This window comes from Malurus melanocephalus, unplaced genomic scaffold (assembly GCF_030028575.1).
Source record: "Malurus melanocephalus ecotype Western Australia unplaced genomic scaffold, MMel_1.1 scaffold_15, whole genome shotgun sequence".
NCBI lineage: Eukaryota > Metazoa > Chordata > Aves > Passeriformes > Maluridae > Malurus > Malurus melanocephalus.
In genome coordinates this window covers 4,773,663-4,798,432 of record NW_026623247.1, presented here as the reverse complement: position 1 = coordinate 4,798,432, position 24,770 = coordinate 4,773,663, and the positions used below count along the sequence as shown (strand labels likewise).

The 24,770-nt window shown below is 44.7% G+C and overlaps 1 protein-coding gene across 2 annotated transcripts in view; it reads right to left on the bottom strand.

Moving 5' to 3' along the window:
* PSD3 (pleckstrin and Sec7 domain containing 3) overlaps positions 1-24,770 on the bottom strand; it is a 112,010-nt gene that overhangs the window by 44,652 nt on the left and 42,588 nt on the right. Inside the window, exons 7-9 of one of the 2 annotated variants that reach the window (XM_057385247.1) lie at positions 19,951-20,063; positions 17,173-17,231; positions 13,534-13,623 (exon numbers count right to left, since the gene is read on the bottom strand). In XM_057385247.1, coding sequence (XP_057241230.1) covers positions 13,534-13,623; positions 17,173-17,231; positions 19,951-20,063 — 262 coding nt within the window. Of the gene's footprint in view, positions 1-1,743; positions 1,976-13,533; positions 13,624-17,172; positions 17,232-19,950; positions 20,064-24,770 lie in introns of those variants that run through there. The other variant, XM_057385255.1, reaches the window with a different exon arrangement.

Sequence of the window (24,770 nt, the reverse complement as noted above, 5' to 3'; positions counted from 1 at the left end):
ACTGGAGGGAATGCAGGGATTTTCTCAGCCCTTTGTAACAGCTTTTACATGTCTTAGATGTTCCACATATACAAAAACCTTAGTATGAAATAAGGAAGCAACACAGCAAACCGAAACAAAGCTGCAGTGTTCTTCTCATCTTAATGAGAAGGCAAGAAAATAAGCAGGTATACCTCAAATCACAAACTACTGCACTCAGTAGGCAGAAATGTAAATTCCAGGGAGGAATGAAAACCGAGCTTTCATTACTGCAGTAGTTAACTAACTGTCAGATACCATCCCTGGGAGAAACTCCCTGCCCTGAGAATACTACTCCATGCATACACAGTGGACACAAAGCCTGGGAGAGGGAACACATAGAGATTAAGTAATTCACCCACTGAGCTTTTACCATAAGCAGTAGAGTTTTCATGCATCCTCCCACCAAATACCATGCAATCATTCCCACGCTTAGGGTGAAAGTGATCACCAGCAGGGTCCCAGAGCACCCGCAAGATGCAGCCTTTACTTTGGCATTTGCTGGAGAAACACATACTGCATCAGCAACAGCCTGAGAATGACAGCCATGCTATTTCTCTGCTCCAACTCAGCAAAATGCTGTTTCTTAGATATGGTCCTGAAAATAGAGGTTCATTAAATTGAACTAAAAAAGATACTTATTTCTGTTCACAGTACTCTGTGATTTAAGTTACATAGCTCAGTCTCTGAAATGCCATACAACCTGTAAGCTAGCAGAGAGTGATCTGCTAGGAACTACTGTGCAGTACTGGGATCTTTTCACCACAGCAGAGGCTTCTCTCAGAACAGATAGCAGATTTAGAGAGGAACAGTAAAGGAAGATCCTTGCATGAGCCTGCTTGCATGTACACAGACACAAGACATGGTTAAATGCTTGGCTGATGCTTTGAAATATTTCACCCTGATTCAACACACCTTTGCAAGTGGTTTTATCTTCTAATCCCAAGGGCAGAATCAACTGGCAATAAGAATTAAATTAGAGGCATGTTTGGTCATTGCATAAAGTTCATCCAACCCTTGGAGACATGCAGCACTTGCCAAGAGCTCCTAAGTGCCTCTCAGTTATTGTGGGAACGAGGGATGAGGAAAAAAAAGAGATGCTGCATGGAGTGGGGGTTGTTTGCTTAGGAACTGAATAACTGGGCTGGGCAGGGTGATGASATGCTGCACACAGTGACTTTAGCAGCTGGGCATAGCCTGCGCTACCAACCACTACAATACACTAACGAATTCCTATAAATGTATCAGCAATGCCTTCCTAATAAATATTGACAACAATATGTAGTCACACATGCAAGTGAGATAGTATTTTCACCTAGCACCCACACCTACTAAACCACAGAGCTGTAGATAAGGAGGAAGAACTATTTTTCTACAGAAAACAATTCCCATTAAACAGATAATCCCAAGGACATCACCTGCCAGCTCTGGCACCTTTCCCAAGAGCAGAGCCCCAATTAGCATTGTCACTAGCAAGTTTTCCCTGTTTACTACTGCACCAAGCTCAGTGACAGGGCATTCAACTAAGATCCAAACACTGTAACACCAGAGGTCTTTCACCTTCAGGTCTCTCCTCAAACGCACAGATTTTTTTTCCTGACCTGACAGAAATTCTGTGATCACTGCAGCTCATCCCGAGCTATTAAATCCTGCTAAGCATAACCTTTTCGTAACACCAACCACATGCCTAACCACGCAGAACACTACTAAAATTCAGTTATTTACCTTGCTGTCTTTAGTAGAAAACTCAGAGGAGTTGGAGATTTTCATAGATTTTGACCGATGGGACTGCCGCCAGAGAGATTCTTCTCGGGAGTATTTCACCGAACCTGTGGCTCTCACCCGGACTTTGCTGGTGCTCTGAACACTGTTAACTCCAATCATTTCCAAAAGTGAGTGTATGGGATGAGGAAGAAGAAAGCTAATGCAACTTCCCAATCCCCTGCAGAGGAACTGGAAAAGGTTATGTCTGGAGAGCCCCGGCTCAAGCAATCAGTGTTTGCTTAAAGCACACTAGGCTGTTTTCTCAGGCATCTTCAGGCACACTGTTTGGAGCCAGCCTGATTGTTCCAGGCATTGCTCACGTCACTGGACGGGAGGAAAAAAAAAAAAGAAAAAGAAGAGGCTGATAGAAACTCCTCCCCTGCTCTGCTCCGCTCCCCTCTCCAGCATCAACTCCCCCTTCATACACACACCAACAGTGAGAGGGAGAGAGGTGGAGAGAAAGATGCTGGAACAAATGCCAGCAGATCAAGCAAGATATTAATTTTCAGTTCACGCGGCCACACTTCCCTGCCTGCAACAGCCTGCTATGCTCATTACTGCCTGCAATAACAAAGAACACTGTAAAAAGAGTCTTCAATCACCTGCCAGCTACAGACTCCTGGATGTGAGAAATACTGATTCCCAAAACACTGGAGAAACAACTGAAAACCCCCAGCACCRTAACAAAGTACTGGCGAGCCCCAGAAAAAAGAATCAGCTAATTTCCACACCTTTAAGTGTATGCACTCATTAGCCAGAGTCCTTAGGGTGCCTTCCCAGGGTGCAAATGAGAGCAAGACCACTTTTAAACTCTAAAAGGGGCTTAGGGGAAAATAGAAGCCTTTCCCAAGATGATCAGGGCAAACCAGCAACGGAGCTGTGAACAAGCACCGAGGGACTCATCTCTGCACTCAGCAGCCAGAAGAGCTGTAGCCATACCCCTCCACCCATCCACTGCATGCTCCAGTGGCTGACCCCACAAGTGATGCAGCTCCCAGGCAGCTGTTTCTCCCTTGTGGCAAACTCAGCCTAGTGATGGGAGGGCACTGCCACTGCCAGAGGCACCACTCCAACTCACAGAAGCCTGGCTACAGAGGCCAGGCACGCTCTTGGTGCCCGGAGGCACTCTCCCCCMTGCAGGGGACAAGGAGAGGCTATGCCAATAAGAGCTGGTACTCTTATCGAGGGGTGGATGCACTATATACAGGAAAAAAGAGATGTTTACCTCAATGTTGCAAAAGCACCATGATTTCTGGCTCCTGGAGACCCAGAGTGCAGCAGACTGCGCATTGCCATGGCAACGTGCTCCAATGTGAGAGAGAAAGAGAGAGAGAGAGAGAGAGAGATTTCTCTGCTCTACTCTGCTCAGCACAGGATTGTGACAGCTGCTGACACACACTGGGCAGGTGGAGCAGCTTGTGCGAGCAGCAAGGCAAAAGCGGACAATGGGGACACTGTCCCAAACCCAGAAAAGGCAGCCAGTTTGTGCAGGGGGAGCACGAGGAACTGAAAGACTCTGCGGCAAGGGGAGCTTGTCACAGGCTAACACCAGGTTCAGCAACCTGCCCCGTGCCACCGTATCACCAGGCAGGGCAAGTCAGCAGCAGTGGTGTTGGGGTTTGGGAGGACACGAGAGCCTCTCATCCCACTGGCACCATGACACATAGGCTCTAAGTCTGTGCATGCAAAGATGGGGCATTGCTGCCCTGCCATGTTGAGATAAATGTCCCATACTGAGATACACCAGGCAGCCAAACGCTGGGTAAAGAGGCTCCAGTCTCYATTCACATCTGAGTCCCACTCCCTGTCTGCTGAACCATGAGAAGGCAAGGAGTTTGCTCACCCTATGTCATGTGCCCAATATCACCCAGGAACGGGTGAGATGCAAATGAACTGAGTGAACTTTTTTGCCTGGTTACWTCTTCCCAGTCTCTTGCAATCAGGGATTTATGTCCTTCCTGGGCAAATGACTAGATGGCCCCATGATGGTCCTAGATACATTTTTGCTCATAAAAGATGCTGCTGTCTCTCCAGCATGAAACAACCTTTCTGATAGCATTAACACTTGTCTCATGCTGTCCCCAAGGATGTTACCAGTGCAAATCCTTCCCACAGATTGCAGTAYGTATGGACCATGCTGAAGGACAACTGTCAGTGGAATAGGGAACAGGTTACATAAATAACAACACAAGAACCATCCCTGGAGTAAGAAACTTCTGATCCCTCATAGATTCTGCCTCTGTACTGCTTGAGGCACAGATTTCTTCTGTTCTGGCTAACAAGAGACATATATTTTCATTTCTACAACAGTCATATCTAGCAAAGCCATCGCTACCTCACACATTAAGATCAAATGTGCCCCTTTTTTACACAAACCTGTCATTGCTAAGAGGKTAATTGAAAGGAACCTTTTTCTCTGGCAACAAGCATGCTCTCAGTTACTTCTGCCACTTCCCAAAAAAGGTTTTATATTACTTAACCCATGTGAAATAATCCACTGCTTGTGCAAAAGCTTTTCAAAGAAAATCTCTTCTTAGAGGAAATTTGCACTGCAGTCAAACTGCTCTCCAGATGAGCTAAGCAGCAGGTCCTGACAGGTGCTACGTAAATGGCCACAAATCATTCTCTATCCTAGCAGCCCCCTACCTAGCAGATTATTCTTGCTCTCAAATTTATAAGGCCAACTCCCCAAGCACCCCCAATACATCTGAAATAATTATATTCCCTAAATATCACACACAGACCTAGGCCAGTGTCAATTTTATTAYTAAACACGAACTAGACTGAATCAAAGCAATATTTCTCTTCTGTTGCCCACAGCACAGCAGTTCAGCCAGCATTCTCTGAGCTGAAGGTAGCAGATTCTCAGGTAGGACAGGAACCTTACTTCACAAAGGAAATACTCTGTTTCTACAGCAGTCCAAAAGTCCAAGGATGACAGGATGTTCTTTCTTCCTTTTTTCAGCTGAGTACAGAAAACACTGCTCAGCTTACACTCTCCCAAAGAAAGAGCCTCCTGAGATCATGCATTTGAAGCCTTAAATGTCTTCACATTAGGATTCATTCAGAATTCATCAGTGTCTCTGATTTTCATCTGCAAGTGACAATACAATTTTGCATTCCTGACTTAGCCTGTATTCTGTGTACACACTGACTGTATTCCGGAAAAAAAAAACATTCTTCGACATTAGAAAAGACCCACCATTTTAGAAATTAGTATGCACACAGGATTGATTTAAGTCTGTAGCTGAGCAACGGGGATTTCTGAGGGAGAAGTGACTTGTTAACATAAATAGAGGGACAGAAGAGATGTTTTTAAAGAGAGGCTGAAATAGCCTGCAGTATCAGAAAAATCAAAGCTGACCACACCCAGGGGACCCCCCAAGTGTGCCAAGAATTCATGATCTTCCTCTAGCTCAGAGGTCAGCGAATAAGTGATAGGAACGGAGCAGAATGYCAATACTCATTTAGTCAGGGGGGGACCAAAAGGCCTGTGACCCTATCTRTGGATTTGCCCTATCAGTTCCTCTAAGGAACAAACCATAAACCAGCAGGAAAATTTTCAATTTTGGGTCAAAACAGATGCAGAAGCAGAAAATTAAATTCTCTATCATTCCTTCTATCTCATCCTTCTGAAGCCACACAAAAGCTCTTCCCTTGTCACAAGGCACGATGTCAGATCCCATCACCCACAGAGGAAATGGACAGCTGTTTCAACTTACCTGAAACAAGCTCCTTCCCATCTGTTCCTCCCACCAGTCGAGTTTCCCTGGGAGGTAAAAGGTACTCAGTCCTTGCTTAGGTCCTCCTAATGTCACTCAGCGAATCAACAATACAAGAAGAAAAACTGCAGAATTCTAAGTAAAACTCAATTTTGGCTTTTGAGGTACAAACCTAAGGACCCTATTACTGTATGTGAAGAACTCCAGTGTCCTCAAAGGCACAAGGATCCATTAGCATCATTTAGGCATGATGTCAATGACAAGTACAAAAACCAAAATCTGACAAAATACAGCTTATATCAATTACTTAAAATATACCCTCAAAAGCCGGTAACRTATTTGTGTAGCACAGGAAGATAGAACTATGTAATGCTTCCACTAAATACTGTTTGTTAAATAAACAACATTAAATCTTTCCCTCTCCCTTCATCTTTCCTCCTTTCTTCATCTTATTTTTATCTCTCCTCAAAACGGAAAGGAAGGACAAAGTTAATTCTGATGGATAAGCTACGGACACACAATGGCTACAGAACTAGAGCTTAAAACTGATCAACAGTAACATTCCTGTATTATTAAGATAATGATTTCTGAGGTCTGCTGACTACTGGGAGCTGACAATCAAAATTAAATCTAAATGTCTCCTGTGAAYAGCAGAAATACTGCATAAGCAACCACGTCAACAGGAATCCTGGCAGGGTAACAGCTGGAATGGTGTGAGAATGATGGATGACTGGATGAGGGCAACTGAACTATCCCTGTTTTAGGTTACATGAGAAGAAAGCTAAAAGCACATCCACAACCAGCAGGCTCCCAATCAAAGCAAAAGTCTTTACAAATGACCTTCTACATCAACAAGCCCCTAGAATTGAGTAGAGTGACATAACTACTGGTGGAATGACTGGTCGAAGATCAAATCAATCCTGGTTTCACTGTATCTCTCTGGCATTCATGCTGCATCTTGTGCAAAAAGAAACCACTCCCAAGGTAAGTGCCCTGCTGAAAATGATAAGAAACCACAGGTTTAATGAAAACAAGCTGTTGGATAATAACAGGGATGCAAAGATATCATGCACCMTCTTATCCTGATCAGCAGAGCAGGTGAAGAGATGCCTTTAGCCATCTTCATGTTCCCTGCAACAGATCTGAAGAACAGCTGTTTCACAAACTAGCTATTGTACTTCCTGGCAAAGCACTATAGTATCCAAGTGAAAAAGTTTCTCTTCTTGAATTCCTTTTAGAAATTATCATCTGCTGTCAACAGAGCTCACAGAAATTAAGTGAGCCATATAGTAGGTAACAACTAACACAGACCACCAGGTTCTTCAAGTTAAAGCTGCCAAATGTACCTACAGAAAACAGCAGCATTTTGAACAAATCCATAAAAGCATCAAAACCATAGAATTCTGCATTAGCTGTGATGGAAACTCACAGGAAAGTGATTCAACAACTGATACAAAATCTACACAYTGTCTCAGATTAGCTGCAAACAACCTCTGCCTGTCCCTGCAGTGAGCATGCTTAGAGTCAACATCACCAAAATAGACCCCTCACCACTCCCCTACAGATCTTCATTTAAAAAAAAAAAGAAAAACAAGCAGCCTCCAAGGTTTCTCTCGAACTCAAACAGCAAACACAACATCAACAAAAAGGAAAAGGAAGGGGGGAGGAAATAGGGAAAGGAGGGAAGGAGGGAAGGAGGGAAGAAGGGAAGGAGGGAAGGAGGGAGGGAGGGAAGGAGGAAGGGAAGGAGGAAGGAAAGGAGGAAGGAAAGGAGGAAGGAAAGGAGGAAGGAAAGGAGGAAGGAAAGGAGGAAGGAAGAGAGAGAGGAAGGAAGAAAGGAAGAAAGGAAGGGGGCAAAAGGAAGGCAGGGGAAGAGGAAGAAGTGGGAGATGAGAGGGGGAGGAAGTAAATTGAGACCACTCTGAGATCCACACAGATTTCAAGTGTGTGTCACCTGTTCTTGAAGGCATTGCACTGTGAAAGGGAAAAAAATACGCGTAGCCTTTGACATCCCTTTTCTCCACAATTCCATCTACCTATGGAGCCATGTCCAGCTGCCTTTCTACCTCTCATGACACCTTCCAGAACCCATCTGTCAACAGGACAGAAAACCGGTACCTTGGATTTGCCCTACATTTGTACAAGGATATTGTGAATACTTAATCTTCTGAGAAAGCATGACCTTGGAAGGAAAACTAAATATTTCATTTAACATTAGAGGAAAGGAGAAAAAAAAAATCGCATTTTAGGGAGCAGCTTAATACTCTTGCTTGAAAGAAAATAGTGTAACTGGGTCAGAGAGAGAATAGTCCCATGTCATTTGGAAAGTTTGGTGACAAACGGAAGGAATAGCAAAGAATTATACAGCAATAATCCTGAAGCTGGTGTAAGGAATGTTCTTCTTCTTTTTTTTTTTTTTTAAATATGGTATAAATTATATTCCTACTCCTTCTTCCCTTGAGATGCAGCACAGAACTTAAATTTCAAGCAGATCAGTGGGTGGAAGATCAAAGAATGTTTTTCAGAATTTGTTTTCTACCTACATGGAGGTGGGAGTAATATGTCATAGGGACCAAAATGTATGTGTGACATTGTATTAGAGATTTCCCAGCCTGAAAAGAGCCCCAAATTCCTCTTTTAAAGTGCCAGAGTGCATCATTCTTGGAGACTACCAGTCTGTATCCTCCACACTTGACAGCTGACATTCATCCTTGGGAACTGCTATGCATTTCAGTTAAAGTGGGCGGCAAGTGACAGCCTTGGCTATCTGAGAGGCTGAAGAAGCCAAACATCAAATAATTCCATTGTCTGATCAACCTGGACAATACACTACAGAAAGCTTGCCTCCACAGATGAAAATTAACCCCCCAAATTTTCATAATGAGCCACATAATTGCAGACAGTAGTAATGGAAATTCTTAGCCGACTCTGCTTGGGTTTCACTCCTTGTTCAGACAAAAGCCTGGTAGGCTAGGTGAGATCTGTTGAATAACAATTGGAAAACAAAGCACTGAAAGGCTGAAAGAGCAAAAATAATGAATTGCAAATATAAGGAAAACAGATTGTGAAAGCAGAAACAGGTCCATCCTGAAATCCAGTAAGGTCCATCCTGCTTCCTAGTAAGGCAAGTAATTCATAATACCACCCTTAGACTATGCAGAGCAATCCTTATTCCCGGATCACCTTAGCAAAATTTTATGTTTTAAGCCTTGTYTAAAGTTCTGCTTTCCCTACTCAGAGACAGTTGATATTAGGCTTTTGATATTATGAAGYTTTCTTCAACTCAATAACTGGGTTTATCTGACTTGAGAAAAAATACACAGATTACAGATATTTCTTTCTACATGCACTAAAGTAAGTTTCTGAAATGCAAAAAGAAAATATATTTGCATTTCAACAGAGCAGGGAGATGTTAGGAATGTCATTAATTCAAGGGACACAAAGCAATACACACACAAGCACGACCTCGTCCAATTCACAGTTCTGCACAGGCATGCTTTAAGTGGTTATTACTCTTGAATAGGACAAAATGACAACACCCAATAGACTCCAAGCTGAAGGAAGCAAGGGTTACCACAGCAGGAAGGTTCTTAGCAAGGATGGAGAGAAGACAAGACGGGTGTTTCCTCCACTATGGATCTGTGGCTCTTTGGAGAGTGAAAATATGCTTTCACAAACTACTACTTAAGACAAAGAGTAATGATTGCATCCTGCATTCCCTGGCTTTTATACTGCCAGACACTGTTGTCTCCTAGCAGCTGAAAGGGGCCATCAGTAACAGATTTTCCAWTTCATACAGATAAGGAACAGTCCAGAAATACTATTTCAAAGACAAATATTTTTAAGAGAAAAACTTTGTTTTGAGGAAGAAACAAGGAGGCAGAACTCTGTCTTATTCAGTGGAGCAAAGACACTAGGTCTTCTCCTTTCTCTGCTCAGCAGTCAGTGCTGTCCTCCTGGGGCTGTTCTGGCATGCCATCACATGCTCTCATCCCCCCCCCCCCGAAGGTTTCCCTCGAAGGTGGGAATTTCTTGCCAAAAAGCCACTAAATAGATGAAGTACAGACACTGCCGATGAGAGCAATTAAGAGTGTACGCAGCAGTCCAATCRGTTTGAGTTCCTCTGAGCAAAGGGAGGGGCTGAGGGTGTGCAGGGAGGAGTYAGGTACCTGATCATCATTCTCTTCTGCTAAATACTTGAAATTATTGGAATGGATGAGTAAGATGCCAGTAATTCTCTTTAAATTGAGTTTTTGCTTTGGAGGGCTTTCAAAGGGAATTAAAAAAWGAGAGGGGCAGAGAGAGAGGAGAGAGAAATGGTGAAATAATCCCATTAATTGAAGTGCACGGAACTGACAGCAACCTGAGATAAACGCTACATTGCAGTTTCTGTAGGAAATTACATATCCCAGGAATCCTGATCAAGAATTCAGATTCTTTAAGAAATTAAGGAGGACTGGTCCTTCAGAAGAGTTCAGCACCAGCAGCTCGAAGTTAATTTGGTCACTTCATTACAGTACTTCTGCAGGAGATACGGCCTACCCAAAAAAACAGCCTTTGAGAAAACACAGATCTTTATGGAGGAYTGGTGTCTTATCTCCATCAGCAGCCCCTGACAGGATGATTCCAGCAAAATCCCTGCAGAGCATCCCAGGTCCCTCAGCATGACGGAGGTTCTCAGTACAATGGGTCAGTGAAGAGCTACYACCCCCTAACAAAAGACACACAGCCAGGAATGACTTCCTCACATCCAGTGGGCATGTCACAGCACCGTCACCAGTCAGCCCATGTCAGGGGTYGGGGATGCCCCTAATTCCATGAATGAGGTATCTTGAAATTGTAAGTGCAGATAATGTTCACCTATGCAGGACACGTGGAGCTTTGTACAGAGCCTAACAGAGTACTCCTCCCAGAACACTGCCTAACAAACCCAAGGATCAATTTCCTTAGAGATGCCTTCTTGCAGGCTCGCTGTGGGCCACAGAAGACACTTTCTCTCCTTACCTATGAAAGACATTGTTACTGCCACCTTCCTGGAGTGCACTCCCACACACCTTGTCTCAWGATGATAAGAGGAAGACACAGTGGCCAGCACTGTACCAGCACTTTATTTGTGGGGACCACACTGTCCGCAGGAATTGAAGCATGGATAGCCAAGGTAAGRCTCTTACCTTGCAGTAAGTAAGCCAACCTCCTCATTTCAGAAAATCTGGTGAAGCCCAGCTCTGAAGAAGTTTATGATCACACAATACAATTCCCTAGCATATCATTGTGAACATGTTATCACTASAGCTGATTAAATCTGCTGTGAGCACCTGAGACAGAAACCACTCCCACACTGTAGTCATGAGGCTCTTGACATTGTCAAAATGCCCCTGATTTTGTTTTCTTTCCACAGAGGGAGATCCTAGCCATGGTTTCCCTTTCTACATATATATATGATGAATACATGACTAATACAAGCAGACCCCATGGGCAGAACTGCACTTTTAATCACAGTTAAGCATATTTGTCTTTATGGCTCCCAACTTTAAAAGCAATCTCAGATCTGACTAAAGGAGTGAGGAAAAAGGAAAGGCAAAGAATCTTTGTGCAGACAGATCTACAAAAACAAAACTTTTTTCAGTGTTAAATGAACAGACAGAATGACACAAGTTGAGCAAGATCACATTAATATCTCTCATTTCTACTTTTAAACWAGAGTGAAATATCTGTTCTCAAACCACAAGTAGTGACACACTGAGAATCAAGTCATGAAGGCCTTGTGGTTTTTACCAAGAATTCTTGTTGTTGGAAAAAACTAAATAAAATATAGAGATAGCCTCTCCACAGGGRTGGAAAGAACAGAGTAACTTGATCTAATGTCCCAAGTTTTCTGAGGCTGATCACACAGAAGTGTGTCCCCCTCACATGATGATGTCTGCCCTTTGATGTGCTATTTTCCTATCCAGACAAAACACTCAGGGCCATACTCTGAACTCAGCAGCACTAAGGATGAAGGGATTGACTGAAAGTAATGTTTGACCTATGACTGTCAGCCAGCTGTCCTGGATAGCCCAAGCATTTGCATTTGCACCCCTGACTCTGGGAACTGAATCCACAACAAATGCTGCACTGCATTTCACAAGCCCTGGATGAACACTTGGCTCTTCCTGGCCTTCATTCCCCTCCACCAGTGCCCAGCTTCACTCTGGGGGTCAGCAGAGCTTCAGAGATTCATACAGGGGTGCAGTAGGACCACGAGGAGAASACGGGGAGACTGCAGAGGCAGAAAAGCCCACTCGCTTTGCCACAGGTCTGCATTGCTCACCAGTGGGCRCTCAGGACCTCACTCCCACAGGGACACACTGCCACCCTGTGGAAATAGCTCTTCCTCTCCCAGGCGGAGAGGTGCACTTTGGAGCTGTGCTGAAGCAGGGYGCTGTGAATTTAATTTATTGAGACTAATGCAAAATTAATGTTCGCTAAGTCCTTGTAATTGCACAGTTAGTGACTGCATGGCTGCTGTGATCACAGTACCACAATTACTCGTACTCACTCCACTGCTCTCTGCTGATAAATTAAAAAGCAAGGGTCAGCTCATCAGATCTTCAGACCAGCCAGATGAGAAACCAAGGCTGGGAGCCACCTCTGTCCCCAGGACATCAAGGCAGCAAACAGAAAAGGGCAGAAAGCCTTAAGTGAAGTGAGACACGAACACTGAACTTCTTCCATCAGTCCAAAATGTCCCAAAAATCCTGAGCCCTGGTATTTGCTTTGGGTGAAGAGTCACACATCCCTAGTATTAGCAGGTGAGCACTAAACATCAAGATACAGCCCCAGCTGCCTAATTCTGTCAGCAGAAAAACAAACACCAGGTGAGCACCGGTGGAAGTCTCTCATCAGTACGCTTGGAAGGTTATTTAAAAACAATCTGGAGATCTGTTTATTCAACAAGGGCTGTAATTAGCCTGCAAATTAATCTCGACACATCCTTCTATGGTAAAGTGAGAAATGAGATTCCTCAGGGGAAAAAATAATTTAAATGTGGCTGCTGACAGATAAATACTCTGTATACAGATTGAAAAATTAAAGACCTTATAGCTAAAATAAGGGGGGGTTTATATTCCCAACTACTTAGTAAGAACTTGAGGCAATAAAAAGCTACCTGAAGAGGCTGAAGAAAAAGAAGAAATTACCAACACTAGAAATCAAACTCTGTTGCTTTCACCTATGCAAGCACATCTGTATTTCACAATGGCCCTGACACAAAACCCACAGAAGAGATGGCAACTCATTTGATTTATTTCAATAGGCATTAGGTCACTCTCAGATGCAGCAGCTTCTGATTTTTATTTCCATTACAAAAAAATAAATAAATKTTGAACTCCAGTGTATGCACACCTTCATTCAAACAAACTGCTGTTTCATGCTAGCAATCAGACAAAAAAGAAGTGAAACATTTTCATTATTACTGACAATAAAACAAGGTTTGTCCTGCTCAGTCTCTTCCCCCATTCTTCACATTTACCTCCTGGCACAAACTTAATGAACAAAGACTGAARCAACACAGCCTGTGCTAGACAGCACATTATAATCTGAAATTACATCTCCAGCTCTAATTTGAATAACCCAAAGCACCTCTGATGAAAAAACACACGCGCCTTCCAGACTGTACACAGAGATCAAGCTTAGCCCTTATGTATTTGCAGTCAGAGCCAACTGGCTGCTTCTGCCCGCTGTAATCAGGAGACAGCACTCTGGGCTGGCATGACYGCAGGAGTTTACAGGGCACACAGCTCTGGGGCCAGATGTGCTGCAGCTCAGTCTCACCCCTCCATGCTGCAGAGCATCTCCTTCGCTATCAAGTGAAGGCAAGAGGGAAAACAACAGAATAAACACTGTATATATTATGCATGTTCTGGGAGGAGAAACATACCCATCACTTGTCATGTTTGACAATTAAGATTCAGAAAACGCAAGATGGGCGTTCTGTTTTGAACCATCTTTCAGTAAAAATGAAACCCACGTTCTGCAGTAAATTCCTTACCTTCAAGAGCCCTCTTGGGAAGTCTTTGCCATCGTTCATCCCCTGGAGGTTAGCAACGAACTCTTGGCAGGTCATCTTTTTCCCAATATTCTGAAAGGAATGTCAGAGAAACACAGCATCATATTCTTGCTGCTTTCCAAAATGACAGGAATGAGCAACATCAGATTAAATGCATCTTCCTGCTCTCCTTTGAGCCCAMGGCAGCACTAAGAAAGCATTCATGAGATTACGCGTAGATGAGCGGCCTTGTATGCATAGAGCTAGAAAAGGGAAGGTGCTTTTGCACACGAAGTCCCACACACMCCCCCCCAAAAAATCCCCAGCTTAATAATGTCGGTAATGAAGAGAGCAATGATGAACCTCTTGAGTATCTACATGCTGCTTTACATCCTCATGTCTCCAGAAGCACTACCATTTTCTGATGGAAAAGCTCTTCTTGAATCTGCAGTGGGACACAGGAAATATCTGACTGAGGCCCTTTCCAGACCCTTCTCTTTAATTTCCAATTCCCTTTAATTTAGTTTCCTTTCAATGGCAACTGCCCTGAGTTGGAGTGCGATGCGGAGGAGCGACCATTACCTTTTCTGATTCACAGGCTGAGGCTGTGTAAGAGACTGTACAGAAGACATTTGACATTTTCATAGACTGGTTCTCTTTCCTCCTGTCTAAGTCTCAGACTGAAAGTTGCCCAAATAAGCCACAAATGGGTAAGGAACAGTTACATCTATGTAGGAGTCAAACTCCATCTAGAGCCTGCCCTGAAGTGCTCTTGAATCACGGTCTCCATCACCCCTCAGAGAAAGCATACTCGGTCCCTCAGGTGTTAAAATGTCTCCTGTTCAGCCTGTGGGGAGCCTTGTGAGTGGGCAGCAATTACAGCACTGCATTGATGAAGACACCAAATGACATTTGAGGAAAGGAAAGGATCCTGAGATGAGCCTGAAACATGGTAAAGACAATGGGGAAAAGAGGGCCATGGGATGGTCAAGGTATCTTTGAGGTCTGGCACACTGTCAGGAGATGAAGATGACTTTTCCACTGTCAGTGCATGCTTTGTCTGCAGAAATACAGAAGAGTTTTGTCTGAGCTTCATCTTGGGCTGGGAGCAGAAGCCCAAATTAACACAGGACTGGAGACCAAGGAATAAGGGTTATTCAATGTCAAGAGTTACATGCTATCTTAAAGTGCACATCCTTTAGTTCACTTCCATAATGTATGATCAGGAGAGATGGAAAACCACCAAATTTTGACCATCAGCCTCACCCAGCCAATAAGAAAGATCCCACACCCTGAGGCTAACACAAACACACAGAAAGAAGGCCAGCAGTAACACTAGAAAAATGCATGGCTTCCCACAACAGGACAGCTCCTGACAACACAGACTGCTGTAGCCCTGGCTCTCTTCTTGCTAAGCTTGTACAACACAGCTCATAACTGCAGTCTTTAAGTGCAGGCTGAAGCTGTCTAGTAGACATGCTAGTGCTTTCCTTTCTCCTTGCAACTTCAACCTGCTTCCATTTGTTTCCTCCAGGCAGAAGTTTGCAGCTTCCCCAGCTGACCAAAACCAACAGCAAAAACAGCAGGCAAATGGCTGTTTTGCTCCAGGACCAAAGCAAACATCTCCATATGGTGCCACAGAAAATGAGCCTGGTGATCCAGAGATACCTCAAAACTATAGCACCAGCCTAGGTGAGGACCTCCATGCAGAGAAGCAAGCATGCATTTCCAAGACACACCTAGCGAAAACAGTTTAATTACAAATAGAACAAAGTGTGGCAAGACAGGAAAACAAAGGGGGTAGGTAAGAGTTTGTCTACAAGAGTTAAAGGCAAGAGTGAGCCGAAGGCAGAGCAGCTGCATTACAGCCCTAGAAGCAGCGGAGCTTATCGTGAAATAGAAGTGCCTGCACTTCTGATCAGTATGTCAGAACCAAAGGGAGCTCAACGTAGACAAGCCCTGCGATTCATTTGTTTCCTACTCTAGCAGAATCCTGGCAAAGATGGGGCAAAGCATTATCTTTGTTAGGAAACAGGCAATTAGGTATATCTGCAAGGGCTGCATTCCAAGTCAAAAATGCCAAACTTACCACCTGTGTGGAAAAATGAAAAGCAATTAAGAGGAAAACCAAAATTACAGGACATCAGAGGTATTGGAGGGAACACGATGACATACCCACAGACAAAATACGAGCAGGAGTCTGGCAAATACTACAGCTGCATATACAGAACAACACAATAAAACTGCCAGTGGGGTAAGCCTCCGAAGTTGCACACTGCAACAACCAGAGTCAGCAGCAGCAATGATAGGTCAGATCATTTACTCCAGTACCTACTGAAGACAGCAGGGCCCACTAAAGCATCACAGGGAGCAATGGGAATTGCTGTCCAGCTGATGCATGACCATTTGGTCTCCCTCCCTGGACTGTGAGGCTAGGCAGGCTGGAAACGGGAACCCCAGTCTGCTCATCGCTCTGGGCAGTGGGATACCTATGCAKGAAGACTCAAGTGTGCTCAAGAGAAGTCATGTGTCCTAAGAGGCACATTCCCGTACCCCACCAATCACCCTCACATGTGACTGACAGACCCTTCAGTAGGACCTTCAGAGAAAAAAATTCTTCACAACTCACTTCTCCCTCCTGCCTCCACAACCTTCAGACAAAGGCATTCAATTCACGGGAGGTGTGTCTCAAAAGTCCTAGTGAACACACAAATCTTGGCTTTATTTCCTACAACCACAGGAGCTGAGCAGCTCTTTGAGACAGACCCAAAGTGCCTCCAATCCTGCTGCCCAATCCAACACCCTCAATGTGTAAGAGTTCCCAAGGGACACCCTCCTGCGACAGCCCTTGCAAGTGCAGTGGAGGGCCAGAGAGCAGCCCCCAAGGTACACTGCTTTTGCACAGTCATGTCATGCTCCCTGTGTTTTCCCCACTTCATCTTAACTCCAGGGCAGAGGAAGCCTTTCATCAGCATGAGAATACCTTGCACAGCAGGTGTATTGCACCATGGGTGCTGCAATACCCATCCTAAGGCTGCTGGCACCCTGCAGCAGTGTGACTAAGAGGACTCGAACCAGAATACTGTTCCCCCAGGCAGGCAGCAGGGAGAGGTGTGCAGTGCATGAACACAGGGCTCCCACGCAGCATGCCCACATCCACTCCACTCTTCGGCTCTGAGTACACCCATCCTTTGTGCAGAACTCTGGTTCCACCAGGTCAGCCCCCTGCAACTGGATGCCTGCAAACATCATCTTCCCTTTGTAGGCTCCCCAAAACTTCTTCACCTCCCGTCTTTATTCTGCCTTCCCACATGTTTGTACATACTGTAAAGGGGTAAATCCCAAAATCCCGAACACAACTTCCTGGTCAGGGCCTGCAGCAGGAAGGATGGTAAGCACACCAGAAAAACGGGCCTGAGGATAGGGAGTTATGTTCACATTTTGGCAAAGCCAGACACAATCAAGGCATGCTGGAAAGGCCTGCCCAGGACAAGAGCCTGGGACTGCAGCCTTTCCGCTGTTTGCTGTCAGCAGGGGCTTTACAAGAAGGCCACCAGCACAGGGACTACCAAAAGAGCACCCTGTCCCAGTTGGCTCCGACCAGTGGGTAGGAGCAGTCCACACAAAGCTATGCATACTCACATGGCCATGCAGGTCTGTGTTCAGCAGCATCATGGCACAAGTGAGACAATGAACGCCATCTGCAGAAAGAGACATAACAAGAGTCACATGCAAAACCACAACCGGACCTTTACTAAGCTGAAACTGAGCCTCATAGCCTAATTGAATCTGWTCCTTTCAAGAGAACCTGTTTTATCAAGAAATACACATAATTAAATCAATGAACCATGAGGTCATCACACAGCTGCCAGGCCAGAACAGACTTTATTTCATCTTTCAGTAACTGTCAAAACTATCCTGCAGCACCCATGGATGAGGCAAAATAGACAGGAAACCACACTGTCACTCTTTGCTTGCTAATAACAATACCACTGTCTGAATCAACACCTTCTTCATTTACTTCAGTGCAGAAAGGAAAAAGTAAAATACATTCAATCTTGTGTGCAGAGTGGGTGCAGCAGGGTATCCTGTTTTTCTCCCCCTTTGGCTCCCTCCTCATTCAGAGCAAAATTACACTGAATTTTGAAGAACTACAGTCAGCTACTTTTGCTGACTTGGCTCCATGTTGAGTAGAGAGCACTACAGGGCTTTCTAAGCTGGTCCTACAGCTGAGGCCCTCAGCAGTAAGCCAGATTCACAGAAACATAGAGTTGGAAGGTGTGAGACACTGAAGAAAATTATTACTAGCTCAGAACAACTGAAATACACATGTAGTGGGACAGCTCTAGAGAAAATGGCATGATGCACTGCTCCACACCCCACCCTTCTGGACCCTCTAGTCCAGAACTGCCACCAATCACTGGCACACTGAAAGCAATGCCCCACACACTGCCCTGGTGCACCAATCAAGCCCCAAGGTGGCCAGATGACTGAAAGCCCCCCCCCCAAAGGTTGTTTGCCACAGGAGGCCCTATTTTTCTTCGATTTTGTGGCAGCTGAAACCACACTAGGATCCAGGACAGTAGCTATGTCTTATTTTTCTCTCTTTCTTTTTCTGTCTTTTCTATTCCTAATCTCCATTTCTGGAAACATGGGTAATGTAAGATTGCATGAGTAAAGTTTGTTAAGTCAATGCTTTGTGAAGTGTTTTGTTTTGATTGAATGTTTCAAATTTTGAAAAATTCCTGATATTCTAAAGTTTGCTAGGAAAGTGTGGTTTTGAACCTCCTGGGAACTCTTGTCAGGCTCTTCATTGTGTCCACCTCAGTGAAAAGTAGTACTTTAAGCCCTTTTTGAATAAACTTTCCAAGCAAGTTTAGAAGGCACCCAACAAGGATCATTAAGTCCAACTCCTGGCCCTACACAGGATACCCCAAGAATCACACCATGTGCCCAAGAGCATTTTCCAAACATTCATTGAACTCTGCAAGGCTTGGTGCTGTGAGCACTTCCCTGGGGAGCTTTTCCAGTGCCCAACCACCCTCTGAGTGAAGAACGTTTTACTGATATCTAACCTAAATTGCTCCTGACACAACTTCAGGCCATTCCTTCAGGTCTGTCACTGTCACCACACTACAGACGAGACCAGTGCTTACCCCTCCTGGTCCTCTTCTGAGGAAGTTGTAATGGCACTGAGGTGTCCCCTCAGCCTCCTCCAGGCTCAGCCAACTAAGTCACCTCACTGCTACTCATTTGGCTTCCCCTCTAGACCTTTCTCCAACTTTTCTGGATACTTTCTGATGGCTTTTTATCTTTCTTATATTGTGGTGCTCAAAACCACACACAGTGCTAAGATCCTGGGTGAAGTGTGCAGGATCTAAATGCTTCCTTAAGGTCAAAACTCACAATTTCCCTCTTGCACCCTGGGATAATGTATGCCACATGATCAGACAAGTCATTATTTCAGTCTGGACATGACATACCCACTCTAGCCAGTTGCCTACAGTGTCTTGAAACAAAAATGAATTAGGCAGAGAACAGAGACAGCACAGGAGCAGAAATCTTATTGCTAACTCTTCCCCTCCTCAGCACAACAGCTAGTAAAGCTGAACAGGTGCAAAGTGGCCAAACATCATTTCACTGCACCAGGGGTAGGTCACAAAGCAAGGGGTAAGGAAGCACAGCTCTTTCTCACTTGCACTTGAAACTAAAGGTGCAGCTTATCCCATGACTCTCTTTCATGCTCCTCCTTCAGTGTGTGATCAGCATGTGCTGCAGTCACAAGGCCACATGGCTCTGCCAACATGCCTGGCTGAACAAAGCAGTTACTACAGAAGACAGCTTGTCCTCTTCTACGATCTCGGTTTTCTCAGGTTTGATCAATGCAATTGTTTGTTTCCTTCACCCATTTCCAAAGTGACTGAAAACACTGGCAAGGAGACAGCATTCTGACTAACATTAGCTAGAAAATAAAAAATAAAACCATGCCAGGGTCTGGATACAGCACCCAAAATTCACCCCCACAACTGGCAAGAACTGGCATGCCTGGTGCCAGTGCATGCAGACACAAACACCCAATGGAGAACAGAAAGCAAACAGCTTCTCTTCAACCTGACACCAGAYCTATTCCCGTCCACAAAGTGCAGCTAAAATACAAGTACCAATATACCTGAGTCAGTGAGACAACAAACTACAACTGAGGGCATTCAAATCTGGAGGTGCTACAACTGAGGATTTATATTGAGCAGGCCTAAACACCTTCCTGGCTGAGGGTGTCAATCCTYACCACAGACAGCCTCTGAAGTGTGACACAGCAACTATACATCTTCATTTTCCAGGCACACATCATACACGCTATTGAAGGTGAGCATGAAGGAAGACGGCAACAAGCAAAGACCTTTGTATCACAAATAAAGTTACCTTGAGAAGAAATGCTGTTTGGGTTGCACTGGTAGTACCTGTTGGAGAAGTGGATTAAAACTCTTTCACGTTCCTGAGTTTCTCCAATAAGTGAAAAGGCTTTAAAGAAACTCCTAAAAGAGAAGCAGGAAAAAAAGGTGACATTAAAGTAATAAACCTCTTTTTGCTTCACACAGTGCACAGAACAAAGCATACATCACAGCAAGAAGCATGTTAAGCACAGACATCAGACATTTGGTTCCAAGGAACCTTCCTAGGAAATTGGACTATCATTTTGTGTGCAACTAACTCCAACACTATAGTAAAGGAAGGAAGATTTAAATTACCACTGGTTTTAGCCGCAGAACATACAAAATAACCAGTAATTTCAGCATTTGAAACAGCTGTTCTTATCTTACTTTTCATATTTTTCTTTCCTTTGGGCAAGGAACTATAAGGCAAGGTTTTTATGCATGACAAGATATCTACGATGCTCTCAATCCTCTTCCAATTGCCCACCACCCCCACACCTTTTAAATTTACTTCACGAGCACTGCCCTCCAAGTCAGAGAAATTACTCCAGGTGGTGAAGTCAAGCAAGTGCACAGCACTCACAGCTAATGTGTGGCCCTCCTTCCAGAGGGTCCCTGAGTGGCCAGGACCATATCAGTCACCTTGCAGGGAGAAGTGTGACCACCTGGCCTGCAGAAAGTCTATATGGGGAAGTTGGTAGAAGAGTCGCAGTATCTCCCACTGAGGTTCAACAGGAGGAGGAGTAACTTGGCCCTCCTAAGATTCTTGCTCATGAGAGCCCAGGGTGCAGGGCTGGGCACACTCACTGGATATAGCCAGTAAACATGTGCAGAGAATTGGGGAGGACTCACATCTTTCACTTTTATTCTGACCACCCCCCTCTTAACCACGTTGCTACTCTTCCTGATAGAAAAATGCATCTCACAGCCAAAGGTAACCTTCTGCATTCATTTATCAAAATGCTTCTACGAGAAGCCTGAAAACACAAACCTTCTGCATCTGAACTAAGAACACATACAGAATGAGTATCTAATAGACAATTTTAAAATATACCAAGAGACTGAAACTAATATTAACACCATATTTGAGAGACATGCAATATACTGCTAGAACATTCACATCCATCTAGTCTTGATGCATAAACTTTAATTTCTGTAAGGTCAGAGACAGATAGGCTGTACTTCCAACAATCCCACACCTATACAGAGTGTGATCTGCCTGGTAATAACTTCATTTCACATGTAATGTATTGCAAATAACCCGATTCACAAGTAGATATAAGTGAATCTGCACAGGGTTTCTCTGTTCTTCCTACTTTGTGCTCCGGTCTTAGTTCTGGCCAGGGCTAATTTTTAATATAAGGGCTGATATTACTTCTGATCCGCTTTGAAGAGACCTTCAACTCGTATTTACAAGGAGTGAGCAACCCTTACTATTACCAGAACTACAGAGGCCACAGCCAGGTAGAAGAAAGGGACAATCAGATCCAATGGACTATGTGGATTCTGTGCCCTGGCACATCAGACCCACAAGAGCATAAGGCTTTAGTTCATACTGGCACATGATGTACCCTGATGCCATCAAGATATGTAGGGACAGAACACATCTATTTCTGGGATGACAGGGGGATCCCAACAGTGAACTATACTGGAAGCTGAGGTGAGCCTGAACGAATGGCAGCAACACTCTGACTGGCCCAGAGGCCATAGGAATCCTTGGCATAGATTACCTCAGAAGAGGATATTTCAAGGAGCTAGAAGAGCTTTTGCGATAGCTGCTATGGAAACAGAGGAAATTAGACAACTCAATACTTTGTCCAGTCTCTCAGAGGACCCCTYTCAGTGAGACTTCTGAGGGTCAAAGAACAGCAGGTACCAATCGCTACCACATCACTGCACCATCAACAATACTGCAGCAMCCTGGGATTCTGTGACCCCCACCTATGAGATGATTCGTGAAGTGAAGAGCCAGGGAGTAAGACTCACTGACCCTTTAACAGTCCCATACGGCCTGTGTGTAAGCCCAGTGGAAAGTGAGGACTGGCAGACTATCATGGCCTGAATGATGTCACACCGTCTCTGTGTACCATGTGACCGACATGCTGGGACTTCAGTAGGAGCTGCAGACCAAGGCAGCAAAGTGGTGCCACTACTGATAYTCCTAACATGTTTTTCACCACTCCTCTGGCAGCAGAATGCAGGCCACAGTTTGCTTCCACCTGGACACATAGAACTGTACCTATCCAGTACACCTTGARTGACGACCTCAGGGGTGGAAATACACCCCCACTATTTATCCTGAACTGATCCAGACTGCACTGGAAAAGGAAACAAGGAAACAGGTGAGGTCCCAGAACACTTGCAATATATTGATGACATCATCATGTGGGGTGACACAGCAGGAGTTTTTGAGAAACAGAAGATAATCCAAAAATAATCCTGAAGATCAGTTTTGCCATACAGCAAAGGAAATTCAAGGGACCTGCCCAGAAAATTCAGTTTTAGGAGTAAAATGGCAATATAAATGTCATCAGATTCCAACAGATATGGTCAACAAAATTGCAGCTACATCCCCACCAACCAGCAAGGAAACACAGGCTTTCCCAGGCACTGTGGGTTTTTGGAGGATGCATATTCCAGATTACAAGTGAGACTGTAAAGCCACTCCATYATGTGATTCTAAAGAAGAACAGTTTCAAGAAGGGTCCTGAACAACAACAAATTTTGAACAAGCTGAAGAGGAAATTGCTCGTGCAATAGCCAGTCAGGACAACAAGAGATGTAAAAAACATGTTACACACTGCAGCTAGGAAGAACAATCCTTCCTGGAGTCCCTGGCAAAAAGTACTTGTGGAGACTTGAGAATGACCCCTAGTGTTCTGGTGTTGGGAATACAAATATTCCACCACGCAAAGCATCTGAGGCCAGCTACACCCCCACTCAAACAGAGATACTGACAACTTATGAAAGGGGTTGGAGCTGCCTCAGAAGTGACTGGCATGAAGCACAGCTCCTCCCAGCATCCCGGCTGCCAGTGTTGGGCTGGATATTCAAAGTCCCTGAAGCACATCATGCCACTGTGAAGTAACTGGATTGCTCTGACCACACAGTGAGCTTGAATGGGAAACCCCAGTCATCCGGGGATCTTGGAAGTCATCATTACTGAGCCCAAAAGCAAAAATTTCAGACTACCATCATCACCAGAGGAGGAGAAGATGACACAGGCTAAGGAGACCCCACCATACAATCAGCTGAAAACAAAAAGCAATAATGTCTCTTTACTGACAGTTCCTGCTGCATCACAGGGACAAATCAAAAATGGAAAGCAGCCATATAGTCCTGTGTGACGAGTCACAGAAGCTGTTGAAGGATTAGGGGGATCAAGCCAGACTGCAGAGCTAAAAGCTGTCCAGCTGGGTTTAGGTATCATTGAAAAAGAGAAACAGCCAGGCCTTCACTCTACCTCTACACTGACTCGTGAATAGTGGCAAATGTTCTGTTGGGCTGGCTGGACAGATGGAAAAAGGACAATTCACAGCACAGAAGGAAACTCACTGGGCTGATGAACTGTGACAAGACATCACTGCCCTGGTACAGAAACTGGATGTARAAGTACATCAAGAGATGCACATGTACCCCAGAGTCAGGCTACAGAAAAGCATGGCAACAACGGAGAGGTGSATCAGGACACCAAGATTAAAGGCTCTCGGGTTAATCTGGACTGGTAACATATGGGTGAATAACATCTGGCTCAGTGGGCTCAAGACAGCTCAGGTTATCAGAGAAGAGACACAATATACATGTGGGCTCATAATCAAGAGGGGGATTTAGYCATGGACACTGTCTCCCACTTATCCGTAGCTGTGATGCTGTGCTGCAATCAAGGCCAAGTGGGCAAAGCCTCTCTGGTATGGTGGATGATGSCTGAAATATAAATATGGGAAGGCGGGCAAGTTGATTACATCACAGTCCTGCAAACTGCCAAGTGCTACATGCTCACAATGGTAACCTTCTTGAAGGTTAGCCAGCTTCCAGTCAACTGGGACATCTCCAGATTCCCATGACCATTCAAAAATCATTGAGAGAGACCTCAAAATGACATCAGTCAGCTCTTTGAGTATTTCTGGATGAATTCCATGTGGCCCAATATACTAATGAGGATCCAGATGCAGCAGCAGATCCCATACAAGYTCAGGGTCAGCTSGGAGTTTATCATTCTTACAGCCATGGTCTTCCAGTTCAAGGCACTGAGACATTCAGCACAGCCTTTTTCTACTTTATTTTAAAAAAAATCTTCTTATTGTCCCACACAGCACTGGCCCTGTTCAATTCCTATAGATCTTTGTCTGCAGAATTTTCTTCTYATATGCGTGAGCAGCAACTTCATATTCCTCCAACATCACCTGACCTTGCATCTACTAGGCAAACACCTTCCTTTTTTTGCATTAGCTACTGGTCATTCAAGTTAGCCTTCTGCTGTGTCTGCTTGACTTCCAACATTTTGCAATTGTCTACTCCTGYGCCCATACGAGGTGGTGACCAACACTGTCAGACTCCAGCTCTTTCAAAAGCATTTTCCCAAGGAACCTCACAAACTGAGCAGCCTGAAGTGTGCTCTCCCCATGTCCAGGGTTGGACTCCAGGATGGACACTGGAGCCGGAGCAACCACCCACCTCCTCCCCTCCTGAAGTCCTACAGAGATTGTGAGAGATACACTCAAGAGATGTATGGACAACATGGATCCAGAGAGCAGACAGCGAAGAAAAAGCCCTTCCCAAGTCTCAGACTTGCCAGTGGTGCTGCACAAC